General features: G+C 36.8%; 2 protein-coding genes across 2 annotated transcripts in view; one reads left to right on the plus strand and one right to left on the minus strand.

Annotated features, from left to right (window-relative positions):
• EMC6 (ER membrane protein complex subunit 6) overlaps positions 1 to 15,000 on the minus strand; it is a 637,720-nt gene that overhangs the window by 564,967 nt on the left and 57,753 nt on the right. The gene's annotated exons all lie outside the window — the stretch shown is intronic.
• The window catches only part of LOC137638729 (paired box protein Pax-6-like), a gene marked incomplete at its 5' end in the record, with an annotated part of 71,743 nt that overhangs the window by 25,900 nt on the left and 30,843 nt on the right, over positions 1 to 15,000 (plus strand). Inside the window, 3 exon segments of the mRNA XM_068371056.1 lie at positions 12,191 to 12,355; positions 13,058 to 13,140; positions 13,547 to 13,767. Of these exon segments, the coding sequence (XP_068227157.1) occupies positions 12,191 to 12,355; positions 13,058 to 13,140; positions 13,547 to 13,767 (469 nt within the window).

Genomic DNA, 15,000 nt, shown 5'->3' on the forward strand with positions numbered 1-15,000 from the left:
CCAAAAATACCATAAAGTAAAAGGAACAAACACTTAACCTAGAAGAGTCAAACTCCCTAAGAAGGTAAAAAGGAACAAAGGACTAATAACAAAAGCTTTACCAGACAAGCCAGATAAAACTTAATTTCATTACCTTCATCTTGAACCTGTATTAGGAAGGGGGTGGGGAGAGGGGAGGGAGAAGAGAGTTTACAAATTGGAAATAGAAGGGGGGGGGGGACGAAGAGGGAGTGGGGGGGGTGGCTCACTTGTTTTCATCAAGTGTTTCGTAACACAATTATGTCGTAATGAATCGCCCTCTCCTTCTTTCTGAACTTTTATTAGAAGAGGGAACGAAAAAGGACATAGCATTAAAAAAGAAAAAAAAATCTATCCGAGTAATTAGTTGAATAACCCGGGTGTTATTTTCATGAAAAGAAAATCCAGAAAATGAGACCAGAAAACATTTTCAATGTGCAAACATTATTTTCAGATATCTAAAAACTGTGACAAAATATGCACTCTCTCTATCCATGGTATTCATATATCTAATAATCATTATTCACACGTACTTCATGTATAATTATTCAGATCTAAAAGAAAGTAAGAAACAGAAAAAAATATACAGGAACATGAAGTCTCTAAACAAAAAACAAAAACAAATAACTTTCTTAAAAGGAAAAAAAACTAGAGTAAAAATAATCTAATTACTGACTTCAAACAAAACCTCACTTTGAAAAGAAAAGCTAGTACATAATGATAAATCGATTAGGTAGATAGTCCGGTTATACAAACCTTCGTACACAGATACGAAAGTATGTGGATGCATACTTATTCGAGGTTTGTTCTGCAAGCGGCCATTAAAGCGAAAATAGAAACAATGAATTCAATTTCAATAGAAGAAAAACTCGCTACTTTCATACATGAAACATCGGAAAACATGAGAGAACATTTGCAGAAATCAGAGGTGAACGAAAAGGTGACAATAATTAAACATGACATTTGACATATTCGGGCTTTTCTTTGTTCATCGTGTATTTATCAATTAATAAAAATAAGGACAAATTATGTTCACAATTTCTAGCCTCTTATATTTAAAACATAAATGTGTTCATGTCCCTCTTACAGGGGACTTAATCCAGACCATTATTGACAGTAGTAGAACCAGTTGGATTACTTTACTTTATTTTCAACCCGATTGCCCAAGTTCTTTATCTTACTAAAAATTTATAATTTTGTAACTTAAATTCTTAACCTTTATCTTGCTCTAATTACATATCTCATTTAAGTACAAATCACAAAGCAAAATATTAATGAGATTATAAAAAGATTACTCAAAGGAACAGTAAAACTACTATAAAATAATATTGATAAGGATATTATCAAACCATGAAAATCTTCCTTTACCTATTATTCTTTATTTTGCATAAACCACGATATAGAGAGAAAGACAGAAAAGAATAACTAAAATCGTTGGTGAAATCCACAGATAAATAGACCACATAACATTACCCCCGTAAATATCTATCTATTAGTATATATATATACATATATATATATATATATATATACATATATATATACACATATATATATATACATATATATATATATACATATATATATATATATATATACATATATATATATACATATATATATATACATATATGTGAATATATATATATATATATATGTGTGTGTGTGTGTGTGTCTGCGTGCGTGCCCCCCCCCAAGTGTGTGTGTGTGTGTGTGTGTGTAAGCGATGAATCTTATTAAACGTAGAATACCTCTGAATGTAAATATAAATAATTTTCTAAATTTAGATAGCTGTGACGTGCAGACGCGCGCACGCGCACACACACACACACACACACATATATATATATATATATATATGTGTGTGTGTGTGTGTGTGTGTGTGTGTGCACGCGCTTTGTGTAGTTCTTATCACGATAACGGCAGAGTGCACGCTCAGGTCATCAAGTAAGGAGAACCTTTTAATAATCGTCAAAAGCCCTCTCAATAACATCTGTGCACTTCAGAGATACCGATGTAAATCTGAACACAATGAAAGAGATCGGCGATAGGAAGCCATAAACTCGCACAGTTTCCCTCAACAATCAGCACGTGGAAAGATAACAAATCAAACAAATCAAAGACATTATCGCGAAACCAAGAAGAGAATGCGCCGAGATGGCATAGGGCGATATAAAGCCGTTGTGTCCATAACAATAACAGTCATAATCGGCTCTTATAACTTGGGAGAAAACACTCGACGTGCGAAGTGGTCTCCGCTCCCCCTAACACCCCCCCCCCCCCCCTCCTTTGCACATACATAAACACACACTAAGCGGACACAATGGCAAGAGGGAGTGTGCCAGACAGCGCGACAAATCTGCTCCCGCGAGTGTTGTAGATTTCAATCTTCGTCCCCCTTCAATGCTTAAAAGTGCTCCGATGGCTCGTAAGCTATTAACAGGCGATGATGACCCCGATTATGGAGCAGTTTCTCAATAGAACAAACAAGAACTTACGAAAAAGGGCAGGGGGGTGAGGGGCAAGTGCCAACGTTGGTGAAACATCTTTTTTGAACTCTTAGAGAGGTTCTAGTTCTTCTTTTATTCATGATTGTTACCCGTTGGCTTGTTTCTCTTTCTCCATATTTAATACACAGTACAAGTTCTGTACACAATCGCATATATATGTGTATATATATATATATATATATATGTGTGTGTGTGTGTGTGTGTGTGGCTGTGTACTGTAGGCTTGCAAAAATTGTTTTCCGAATAAAAAAACAGCAGACAAAAATTCAAAAAGCTTTCATAATGACCTGAAAAATTAAATATGAACTCTCTCTCTCTCTCTCTCTCTCTCTCTCTCTCTCTCTCTCAACAACTTAACGTAACACGTAAGTGGGGTGTTTTGAAAAAGGACCCCCGAAAAAAACTTCCTCATTTCTTTATAGCCTGCTATCAAGGGGCTTGACAACGTCCTGGCGCTCTCTCTCTCTCTCTCTCTCTCTCTCTCTCTCTCTCTCTCTCTCTCTCTCTCTCTCTCTCTCTCTCAAAGATGGCTATCAGTTTAATTATCAATCATCCTATCTATTTCACCATCTGCTCTTCCTCTCCACCCTCTTGAAGAAAACCGAAATTGTTTGGAGACATGTTTATAAAATAAAATGCTCGAACAAATGTAATTATAAAAGAAATAAATGTTTATAAAAGATATGATTACTTAAACGATTCGCTAAACGGTTTAACACTAAGGACTCAAGCGTATCAGGAAAGCTTCAAGCTTTAAAAGCGTATGAGGATTACGCGCACACTCATAGCGTAACGGATTTCTTTCATGTTTTTAATAGTTGGGAAACTATCAGTTAATTCAATTAGAGCACTTTTTATTTTGATAAACAAATATTCGAAAATCCTTTAAGATAAGGATAAGCAAATAAAATAATATGAATAAGAAAATGATAGATGTTAAACCTATTCACAGAATTCTCAAATATCAAGACGAAAAATAAAATTCACTCATGAATTACAAAATAGTTCACCGCATTATAAAATGTTTCTATAAAGAAAGAAATGTGATTAGTTTGCAAAAATGATTAAGGATATATAAACAATTAATACCTTATATAAAATAACCGAATAGCTGATAAAACATCTCAAATCAAATGACTTTGTGGCTGCACGAATATCAACAAAAGGTTTTATGCCGTAGCAAATGACGCCATCATTCACAAACACACTACCGTGACTTCCTCGGCAAAAGAAGGGCAGCCATACAAACTTACCTAGCGAAACATTCTGCTCTTTCCTTAAGAAGGGAGACCCGTCGAGATATCAGTGCATCATAAGTAGCTAATTCCAGCTGCTCCGGCGCATTCTAAAGTTATGCGATGATCTACTCTGACACTCTCCATCCAACCCTCAGCCCCCCCCCCCCCCCACCCCCTACGCCCCTTTCTCTCTCTTACTCTAAAAGACGAGTTTATCTGCCACTTTGTATTCATGGTCCCTTGAATTGCATTTTAATGTCGACCGTTTGCTTCTGTGACGAGTGGCGGCGAATGACCCTAGAATACAGAATAGGAACAGGAAATATGGACGAGGGAGGAGCTGTGACGAGTGGATCCTGAGAGAGAGAGAGAGAGAGAGAGAGAGAGAGAGAGAGAGAGAGAGATAACAACCTTTTTTCCCCTTCCTATTTGTGCGTTTTCTTATTCATTTCTTTGCAATTCAAAGGGGTAAATATGGGAGGTGGGCGTTATCAATATTGTAAAGCCTTAATCATCACTATCCCCATTACCACTATTAAAGCATTTTAAGCACCGGCACTACTATTATTAATGTCACTACCATTATAATGATTATTTTTGTAGTTAGTATTAATCACCGTAATCCTTACTGCATAATAATCCACAAAATAATCATCAACAAAATCATTGAATTTCACAAGCCGCTGAAATTACAAACAAAATGGAAATAAGGCTGATTACATTGCGGGTGGACAATTTTTTTCTTTCTATATGTATAAAAACACAAGCTATGTATCAGCATGCAAAATACACATATCTATTTATTAAAGTTTCTGTTAGGTTAATTAAATAAACAAATGCCACGAAAGAATAAAAGCAATGTTACGATTTAGAAAATCTTGACAGATCTATATGCCACTCCAGGCCGACCAACTATAACTATCCAGAAGTTTAAAATCGTAGAGCAAACCCTGTAAGATGATTCATTAACATCAGAACCTAAACGTAGTGAAGGAATCTCTCTCTCTCTCTCTCTCTCTCTCTCTCTCTCTCTCTCTCTCGTAACATCATCTCAGGAAAGGGGAGAGTGGTTTGTGCCTGTGTTCAGAGTCAAGAGCCAGAGATCTGGCATGTAAACGACCTCATTGTCTTCCTTTACAACGCTTATGCTTCTTTGGATGACGGTTGCTGGCAGAGAGAGAGAGAGAGAGAGAGAGAGAGAGAGAGAGAGAGAGAGAATGTAGATGAAGAACAAGGATACAAGAAGCGAGGGAGGATGATGAGGAAGAGGCCCAAGGATAATCGGTCGCATTTAAGGGGGAAAAGTTGTTGGATTTTATGTTGAAAAATATGAAATTTTGTCCTTGGGAGGATAAAGGAGGAGCAGGAAGAAAGGCTAGGAAAAGACGGCGTTTTGGGAAGCTAATTTTACTTTAGAACAAACAACAGTGCCAAATTAAAATTGATAAAATAACAGGCTTTAAGTTTCTGTCAATCAATCTACGTATTACATTTTTCCTTATTATCGATCTGCTCCGGATAGCGAAGAAGGGGAGATTATAGTATTTGAAATTTCGTCGTGATTTTCTATCTTCTTGAAAGTTGTAAATAAGAATATGAAGATAAAAAATATCTGGTCAAAAGATGATTTCATTGCATAACTTATTTCAACATAGCCTTCAAGGCAAAGAGAAAAATAAGACATTTACCTATGCACTTTATATTAATAATTTCACCAACTAATGATCATGTTGTTAATTGTTGTAGATATGGCTATAAACGAAGAACACCCCACCCCATTCTCTTCAAAGCAATGCAACTCCTACTCCCTCTTCAAAGCATGTGGAAAGATAACAAATCAAAGCAATGCAACTCCTACTCTCTCTTCAAAGCAATGCAACTCCTACTCCCTCTTCAAAGCAATGCACTCCTATTCCCTCTTCAAAGCAATGCAACCCCTACTCTATTCTTCAACGCAATACAACTCCTACTCCCTCTTCAAAGCGATGCAACTCCTACTCCCTCATCAAAGCAATACACCCCTACTCCCTCTTCAAAGCAATGCAACCCCTACTCCCTCTTCAAAGCAATGCAACCCCTACTCCCTCTTCAAAGCAATGCAACCCCTACTCCCTCTTCAAAGCAATGCAACCCCTACTCCCTCTTCAAAGCAATGCAATTCCTACTCCCTCTTCAAAGCGATGCAACTCCTACTCCCTCATCAAAGCAATACACCCCTACTCCCTCTACAAAGCAATGCAACTCCTACTCCCTCTTCAAAGCAATGTCGTAAGCATAGCTGACCTGACGATTTCCGAGGTGAAAGTTTTATGAAACTGGTTAAAATTAAAATAAAAAGAGTAGATTCCCCAATACAGATTAAAAAATAAGCCATGTTAACTTCCTCCCTTCTTCACTTTTCAAGTAGCATGTGCCAACAGGTTAAGGGAAGGTGAAATTACTGGCCCACAAAAAATAAGCAGACAAAATGCGAAAAATATAATGAGAAGGAGCGTTTTTTAAATAACCGTGCAACATTTCTATCCTCGCTTCAAAGAACAACATATATAAACGTTTCACTTAAGGCAGAAATTCCCTTTATGACATAACAGAGAGAGAGAGAGAGAGAGAGAGAGAGAGAGAATTTATGATAGTTCATACATGAAAAAAAAGAACGTTACTTAATTTTGCATTAGACATTTCTAGGAACTGTGTACTTTACAGGAGAGATTCTTGAAAAATGAAAGGAACTTTGAGGTGATAAAAAACGAGAATGATAACTAAATAGGAAAGTCAATAAGTGCTTTTTCCATATTCCTCTTTTAGAAAATAAATAACATATATGTTCAATGTTCAGCGGATGTATAATCTCCCTCTAGATATGAAAATCCATTTTCTAAAATTACTGGAAAATTCGAATCCACATTTTGAAAAGGATTTAACAATTGCAGACACATGAATCTATGCACCATTTAATCTATATCGCTGAATAAATAATATGATTTTTGCTGACGATATTTTCTCTAACAGCACTGGTATACCACAGAATTGAAACCAAGAAATATTAACAATAACACTAAAAACATATATAGACACTAACTATATAAAGATTACAGCATGGAAAAAAAAATTATTAATTCCTCAAGGAAATAAAGAAATACTAAGTTTCATTTAAAACTAAAAAATAAAAATATCCTCCTCTACTAATATAAATATGAATATACTCATTTGCATATGCATACAGATTCCCCGGTCATAAATCATCATGAAATACTACGAGAAGCATAAACAAAGAACCACCCTTAGATCAGAATGAAAATAGAGTATGCAGCAGCAGCAGCAGTCATTGTTGTCTCCGCCTCCACATGACAAAACAGCAATCGACTGATCCAGGTGACATATATCAGCTGGATTTATTCAACTGACCAGGCACGTAACACACTCTCGAACACAGATACGAGGAGGAGGAGGAGGAGGAGGAGGAGGAGGAGGATCTAAGCAGGGGATTAGCACAACAATGGGAGGTTGTTTCGGATTTTAAAGAGGATATGACCTTCGTCTTTCTAGGAAAGCAGCTCGGTCTATTTTGGTTAATGCACCTTGCCGGCAATGAGGCCGGTCTGTCTTAGTTTGCTGGCTTTCGGGCCTTACCATGGTTCCTCATCGTTAGCACCAGGTCACCAAGGTTTGCTGCAAGAGGCAACAAGGCTCGAAATTTTTCTCTTATTATCGCTCTTCATGCTGGGGTGTGTGATAGGCATTTAACGTGTAACCAGTTTTCTTTTGAAATCACTTGCTAGAAGACAATCAAGATATCCCAAATACACTTACGAGTAGATACATTTGGAGTTATGGTAGCTTATTGCGAACATCTCTGCATGGTGATCTGCCGAACTGGGGTTCGAATCCCGCTCAAGGTCGATAGTTTCTAGTAGTGTCTGCAACATTACCGTCCTTGCGATATAAAGATGGGAGTTTGGGGGAGCCTATAGGTCGACATGGTGAATTATCAGCAGCCATTGTCTTCCTTGATCCTAGCTTGGGCGCTAATCATATGTATCTATGGTTAATCTGTAGGGCATTGTCATGTCTCTAGGTCACTATCCCTTGCCTCTGCCATTCATGAGCGACATAACCATTTAGTAAATCAGTGCTCTGAAAAACATAAACAGGAATCAAGATGGTAGTAATTTAAGGTATACGTTGGCACTGGGCGGTACACCAAAAGAAATGCTAAATCATACGTCTTATAGTATTTCGGCGTCAATGACCTTCGATGTCAGGTTGCCAGAGGATTTCAAATCATTCATTCATTCATTGTTTATCTCATAAGATAACGACACCGTTTCACAACCACAGATTGATTTATTCAACTATTGTCTTGAATTCAACAAAGTCACGACAACTCTATACGCAAAAAGAAAATGTCATCTTAGTTTAATGAAGTTGATGTTTCTCCCATTTGCATTATGCCATATTTATAGCAGTTTCATCCCATTATCTTAAAAATGTTGGCATGACTCGATTGATTGATTGATTTGAGGTTTTCTGGCATCCTGACATCTTGCATGACTCGAAGATCACCAACTGAACTATATCACCGATCATTTAAGTTCAAAGTAAGATACGAAGAGGCTTTTAGAGGGCAGAATAAGCTAAACTGCATTGCTATTATAGGATACCAATTCAACAAATATGTTCCAGCAGGAAGTACAATATGATTAACTGAGAAGTAATTGAAAAGTTTACCAACCACATTATCACAAATCAGATTGATCTAATAATAGCAACAACGACACAAACTATTATAACGGTCAATATGTATAAATAAAAATATAAAAGATATTGCTATTAATAATAATAATAATAATAATAATAATAATAATAATAATAATAATAATAATAATAATAATAGCAGAGGCTTAAACATACTACTAACAACATTATCCAGAGAACATCGGTATAATAATAACAACAACGGCAGTAACTAATGTAGGGATTAATATGTATAGACAAATAAAAAAATAAGACATTGCTATTAATAATAATAATAATAATAATAATAATAATAATAATAATAATAATAGCAGGGGCTTAAACATACTACTAACAACATTATCCAGAGAACATCTGTATAATAATAACAACAACGGCAGTAACTAATGTAGGGATTAATATGTATAGACAAATAAAAAAATAAGACATTGCTATTAATAATAATAATAATAATAATAATAATAATAATAATAATAATAATAATAATAATAATAATAATAATAATAATAAATCAAACAAAATTACTGAACAACGGGGAAAATACGTAACAGGCTGACGGTAAAGAAAAACCTCAAGTACGAAAATAATAAATAAAAATACTGCCCTACTACTGCCCCTCCTTCCGTTTAAAAACCGTTTAGCCACCCAAACCGGAGTTAACAGTTACGCAGTTACGCGAGGCCCTCTAACGCTCCCACCATCCCCTCGGGAGGACATGAAACCCCACAAGGGGGCACGGGGAAGTCCAAGGGCCCTCGACTCTAATAACACAAGGGCACTCCACGCTGATAGAACTGTAACAACCACATATTAAAAGTTAATAGCGCTCGCCTCTTCAACGGGAGAATTCCAGATCCTTCTATACCCCCCCCCCCACCTTCCACGCCTCCCCGGGGTGTAAACCTTTCTGTCTCTCCCGTATTTCGTAATTTGATTACTATGTATCAGAATGGCTCATTCGTTGTGATTTAGTTTCTTAATGAGTTTTTACACACTATTTGCGTTGCAAGAATTTTATACAATTTACTCACGCACATTCTCTCTCTCTCTCTCTCTCTCTCTCTCTCTCTCTCTCTCTCTGTATATATATATATATATATATATATTCTTATATATATAAATGTGAGCACATTTATATATATATATATATATATATACATATATATAAATATATATACATATATATATATATATATATAAATGTGTGTGTACAAAAACATTCTCAAGAACTACTTACTGTCATATAACTATGCAGAGCAAGTATGCGTGGCACATTATCCTTACAATATATACTGTAGTATGACCAATGAATTATATGTCAATAAAACAAAACCATTATGCGAAGATCAAAGCCTGATTACGTCAAGCATATGCAAATGAAATCACATAATTCTTTCCAAAAATAAAACAAAAATAATTTATGTATCATTGCCTATAAATGGTGACCACCAAGTAAACATAACTAATGCTTAAGGAAAACTAATAATGCACTATAACGAGTCCTTAGGAAAAACTAATAATGTGTTATAGTCCTTAGGCAAAACTAATATATAATGCACTATTCAAGAGTCTTTAGGTAAGACTAATAATGCGCTATAGTCCTTAGGCAAAATTAATAATGTACTATACCGAGTCCTTACGCAAAACCAATAATGCGCTATAGCGAGTCCTTAGGCAAAACCTATAATGCAATATAACGAGTCCTTAGGCAAAACCTATAATGCAATATAGCGAGTCCTTAGGCAAAACTAATAATGCACTATTCAAGAGTCTTTAAACAAGACTAATAATGCGCTATAGTCCTTACGCAAAATTAATAATGTACTATACCGAGTCCTTAGGCAAAACCAATAATGCACTATAGCGAGTCCTTAGGCAAAACCTATAATGCTACATAACGAGTCCTTAGGCAAAACCAATAATGCAGTATAATGAGTCCTTAGGTAAAAACAATAATGATCTATAAAGAGTCCTTAAAGAAACCTAATAATACACTTTTTTTTGCTAAATACGAAAGTATTTTCAAGACGAAGATAAAAAGGAAAAGAAATAAATGAATAAAAAAAAAAAATAGTTTCGGTTCGTATCGTCATTTACTCAATTCACACAAATTCCCGAGAGTTTCCCAGTAACAACAAAAACCCATTGAAGCTTCCCCGAGATTTGCTCTTCTGCAGCAACCAACTTCAGTCGTTTTGGCCTCTTTCTTTCGCCTATTTTCGGAAGGAGCGGGAGCAGGAGGGGGCGGGGAGAGGGGGAGGAAGGGGGGAGGTGCTTATAGAGAGGATGAAAGTTGAGGAAAGTGGGTTATATCTCGACTTATATCTCCGCTTACACTTTATACAACTTTGTCATATTCTTAGTCAGCTTCTTCATCTTCGTCCAAGACTCAACCTGATCTCGGGTTTCCTCCTCCAAAAACATTCCATTTTTTTGTCATTAATAAAAAAAAAACTTTCCCTTCACTTCCATCTCTACTCTTCTTTTTTTTTTTTTTTTTCTCCTTTCCATCTCCTTCATCCACACAGCAGTAATACTTCACGAGACTTTTGTAGCAACTTGCGGTCGAGGCATTATAGAAGTCTCTTTCGCTCATTTAAACTTGCTCCGGCTTGCACGGGTATGCTTACGAATTTTTTACTATACTCTTTTTTTTAATGAGGCGCATTTGCACTGACTCGCAGGGGTGCCCTTTTAGCTCTGAAAAGTTTCCTGCTAGCTGATTGGTTGGACAAGATAATTCTAACCGATCAGAAAGTAGGAAACTTTTCCCAGATAAAAGGGCACCACTGATGGTCAGTGCAAATGCACCTCATTAAAAAAAAATTTAGTATAGTCAAAGATGCCTCTGCTTCTTGTTCAACTTCATATTGTTTCGGAGGAGAAATCTCTGGAGGGAGAGAAAGAACAACGTAGAACTGTAGAGGGAAAATTTCAACAGAATGAAAGAATTTCTTGGTCAGCAGGTTTCACAGTCGTGTTTCTGTGGGCGGGCGTAGGCGAATAGTTCAGGGAACTGCAGTGTCTGCTGTTAAGTTTGTTTAGAGATCAGTATCTTTTAATTATAACGCTTTTCTAAATACATAAAATTAAATTAACTCTAACACTATTCGGATGTTTTAATTCGTTAATTTTAATTTAAAATCCAACCATGATTGCAGTTACTTACAGAAATGAATTGCATTTATTCTAATGAGGCTAAGAAAAGTATGGACTAAACAAAATCATGTGTAACGAAAACTTGGCCATAAAAATTCACACAATCAAACCCGTGTTAAAACATAGATTCATAATAATTCTGCTGACTACATTCACAATTATCTACTATATAAGCGAATGTATTAAGGAAAATGAAACCAGAGATGAGCAGAATATCTCGTCACCTTATTTCAGAACTGGTTTCAAATCAAAGTTTTAAAAAATGAGGCCCCTCTATAACATTTCTATCAATTGAAAAGTGGGGTCTCGTCCCCTCAGCTGCATGCCCATATAGGTATTCCATCCAGACAATGGACCTCATACAGCGTTTGACCTTTGACATACCCCCACGCAATCCAGTCACAACGTTGACTGGAATTATATAGAGTACATATGAGTACGTATGTTACCTTTAAATGAATCACTGAATAAAAATCAATCTATAATACTCTTCTCTTCCCCCCACCACAGGGCTGTTCTCCCCAACGGACAACAACAACGAAGTAACCAGTGACGGAAACAGCGAACACAACAGCAGCACAGACGAAGACTCCCAACTTAGACTCCGGCTCAAGAGGAAACTCCAGAGAAACAGGACATCCTTCACCAACGAACAAATAGATGCTTTAGAGAAAGGTAAATGTTAAAGAGAGAGAGAGAGAGAGAGAGAGAGAGAGAGAGAGAGAGAGAGAAATTTGTATTATTTTTCCCAGGGATTGGTTGATTGATTAATTTGAGGTTTTCTGGCATCCTGACATCGAAGGTCACTGACCCCGATATCGTTTATTATAAATAAAGAATAAAATAATATCCAATTAAAACCATAAAAGCAAAAATGTCATTATAAAAGTTAAATAGCTTTCAGAAGGCTTGCTTCCGAAATAAATCTTAAAATGCCGCTAGGCACATTTCCCCTGGAGCCCCGTCTAGTTAATAGTAAATGTCTTGACATCGTAAAAAAAAAATTCTTAAGAGCAGTACACAGAGGAAACAATCCTATAAGATATTAAGCTGTTTCAATAGGTCTGCAACATTATAGAAGCACTATATAGAAGCCGGCGTTCTCCACGGTTGTTACGTAGCTGTTAACAGACTCAAATTAAATTTTGAATATTTGGGTTGTGAAATATATTTCTTATTTGAATATTTTTACCCCTCGTTAATAATCAATTTCCTTTGATTGTGAGTAATCGAGTAGTTACTTTCTTTTCAGGATTATTACGAAAATTCTTTTACTAATATTAGGTATTGTTAAGATGGAAATCTATTTAGTCTACATTGTAACGTCATCATATTTTGTATCAATATATTAATATATTCTTTTTCTTTTTTTCAAAGAGTTTGAAAGGACGCACTACCCCGATGTCTTCGCAAGAGAAAGACTGGCGGAGAAAATAGGCCTACCAGAGGCACGGATACAGGTAGGGGGAAGCCACAGATTATTTCCAGTTTAAATAATATTCAAATAATAGAACTTGCTATCAAAGTAATCTCAGAACATCGCTGAAATGTAGATATGGTTTGTTGCATTATAGAATACATCTAATCTACTTTTCATTCAATTTCTGTTATTAGGTGATTTCATTAGAATTCTAGTAATACAAATTGTGCAGTATAGAAAAAGAAATAAGATAGTAATGAATCCCTTGAGTTAATAAGGACAATAGACATCATTGCAAGTTTACAAAATACTTATAAACTATTTAACGACTAAACATGTGCGTATGCTTCCTAGCGCGCGTTTGTGCGCGCCTGAATGTATGCATGTTTGGGGGTCGGCCTAGCGTTGCATCAACGGGTTATTTCTTCATCCTACTGTCGGTGCAGGTCTGGTTCAGCAATCGACGAGCCAAATGGCGCCGGGAAGAGAAACTCAGAAATCAACGCCGCTCGGTGGACCAGGTGGGCGTCGGAGTGGGCGTGGGTGTGGGTGTAGGAATGGCCAACAGTGCAGCGGCTGCAGCTTCAAGATTACCGCTCCAGTCCGGGTTCAACTCCATGTACCCCTCCATACCGCAACCAATTGGGACTATGACGGATACCTACAGGTAAGAGTCAATTCTCTCTCTCTCTCTCTCTCTCTCTCTCTCTCTCTCTCTCTTTACAGGTTGCATGGCCCTTGCAAGCACAGGCTCTTGCACACTTACAGCCCGTAGTCTCTCTATCTCTCTCTTTACAGATTGCCTGGCCCTTACAGGCAAGGGCTCTTGCACACTTGCAGCCCGTAGTCAGTCTCTCTCTCTCTCTCTCTCTCTCTCTCTCTCTCTCTCTCTCTCCAACAAGTTCCTCATGACCCTTCCAGTACCTTCCTCCTGTTCGTCAGTCGACTTTCGCTGTCTAACCACAAAAGGTTTCGCATAATTATAAATCGGTTACTCCGGATTACCAAGGTGCAAGAAACCTCATTTTCGAATTCTTTCCGCCTCATTTCTTATTTCGTAAGGTTTCACTTTCGCTTCCCAGCCAGCCTTCTCACTGTTAAATTTCTGGGGGCTCGTCTGGGGCATTTTAGAAATCTCATTGAAGCCCCTTCGTGCCATTTCGGTTTAGCGTAAGCATTCCAACAGATATAGATCCGACTTTCACCTAACATTTAACATGTATCCAATTTAACTTCACCATCAAGTGAGAGCGCAGACCTCCGCCATGGCAGCTTATTTCTCGAGGTTAGGGTTAATTCGGTCGAACTTTTGCTAGACCTTTGACTTTTGACTTGGGACTTTCAAAATTTAATCACTTCCGCGTCTCAACATAAGTAATTCATCAAAGTTTCACTACTCTATGAGTAAAATTGTAGCCAGGAAGTTGTTCACAAACAAACAGAAAAACATCAGGCGAAAAGCTCCGCCACGGCAGCTTAGTGCTTGAAGCTAGGATTAATTCGGTCGACCCTTGCTCAACCTTGACCTTTGACTTAGGACTTTCAAAATTGAATCATTTCCACGTCTCGACATAATAATTAATTCTTGAAAGTTTCACTACTTTATGAGTAAAATTGTGGCCAGGAAGTTGTTCACAGACAGACAAACGTACAAACATCGGGCGAAAACATAACCTCCTCCAAACATCATTGGCGGAGGTAATTATAAAGGACCACACCCTGAATTTAAATGTCACGAAAAATCTTGAATCCATAATTGGTGCCGATATTGTGGCCATAATAAAAAGAAGTAGCATTCTAAGTGACAATTTGAAAAAGAATGAAAAAGCAGTCAAAACTAAACCTTGGAGGGGCATAAAATACTAGAAAATACTGTATATATTAAAACAGTATATATTAA

This window comes from Palaemon carinicauda, chromosome 3 (genome assembly GCF_036898095.1).
Source record: "Palaemon carinicauda isolate YSFRI2023 chromosome 3, ASM3689809v2, whole genome shotgun sequence".
Classification (NCBI taxonomy): domain Eukaryota; kingdom Metazoa; phylum Arthropoda; class Malacostraca; order Decapoda; family Palaemonidae; genus Palaemon; species Palaemon carinicauda.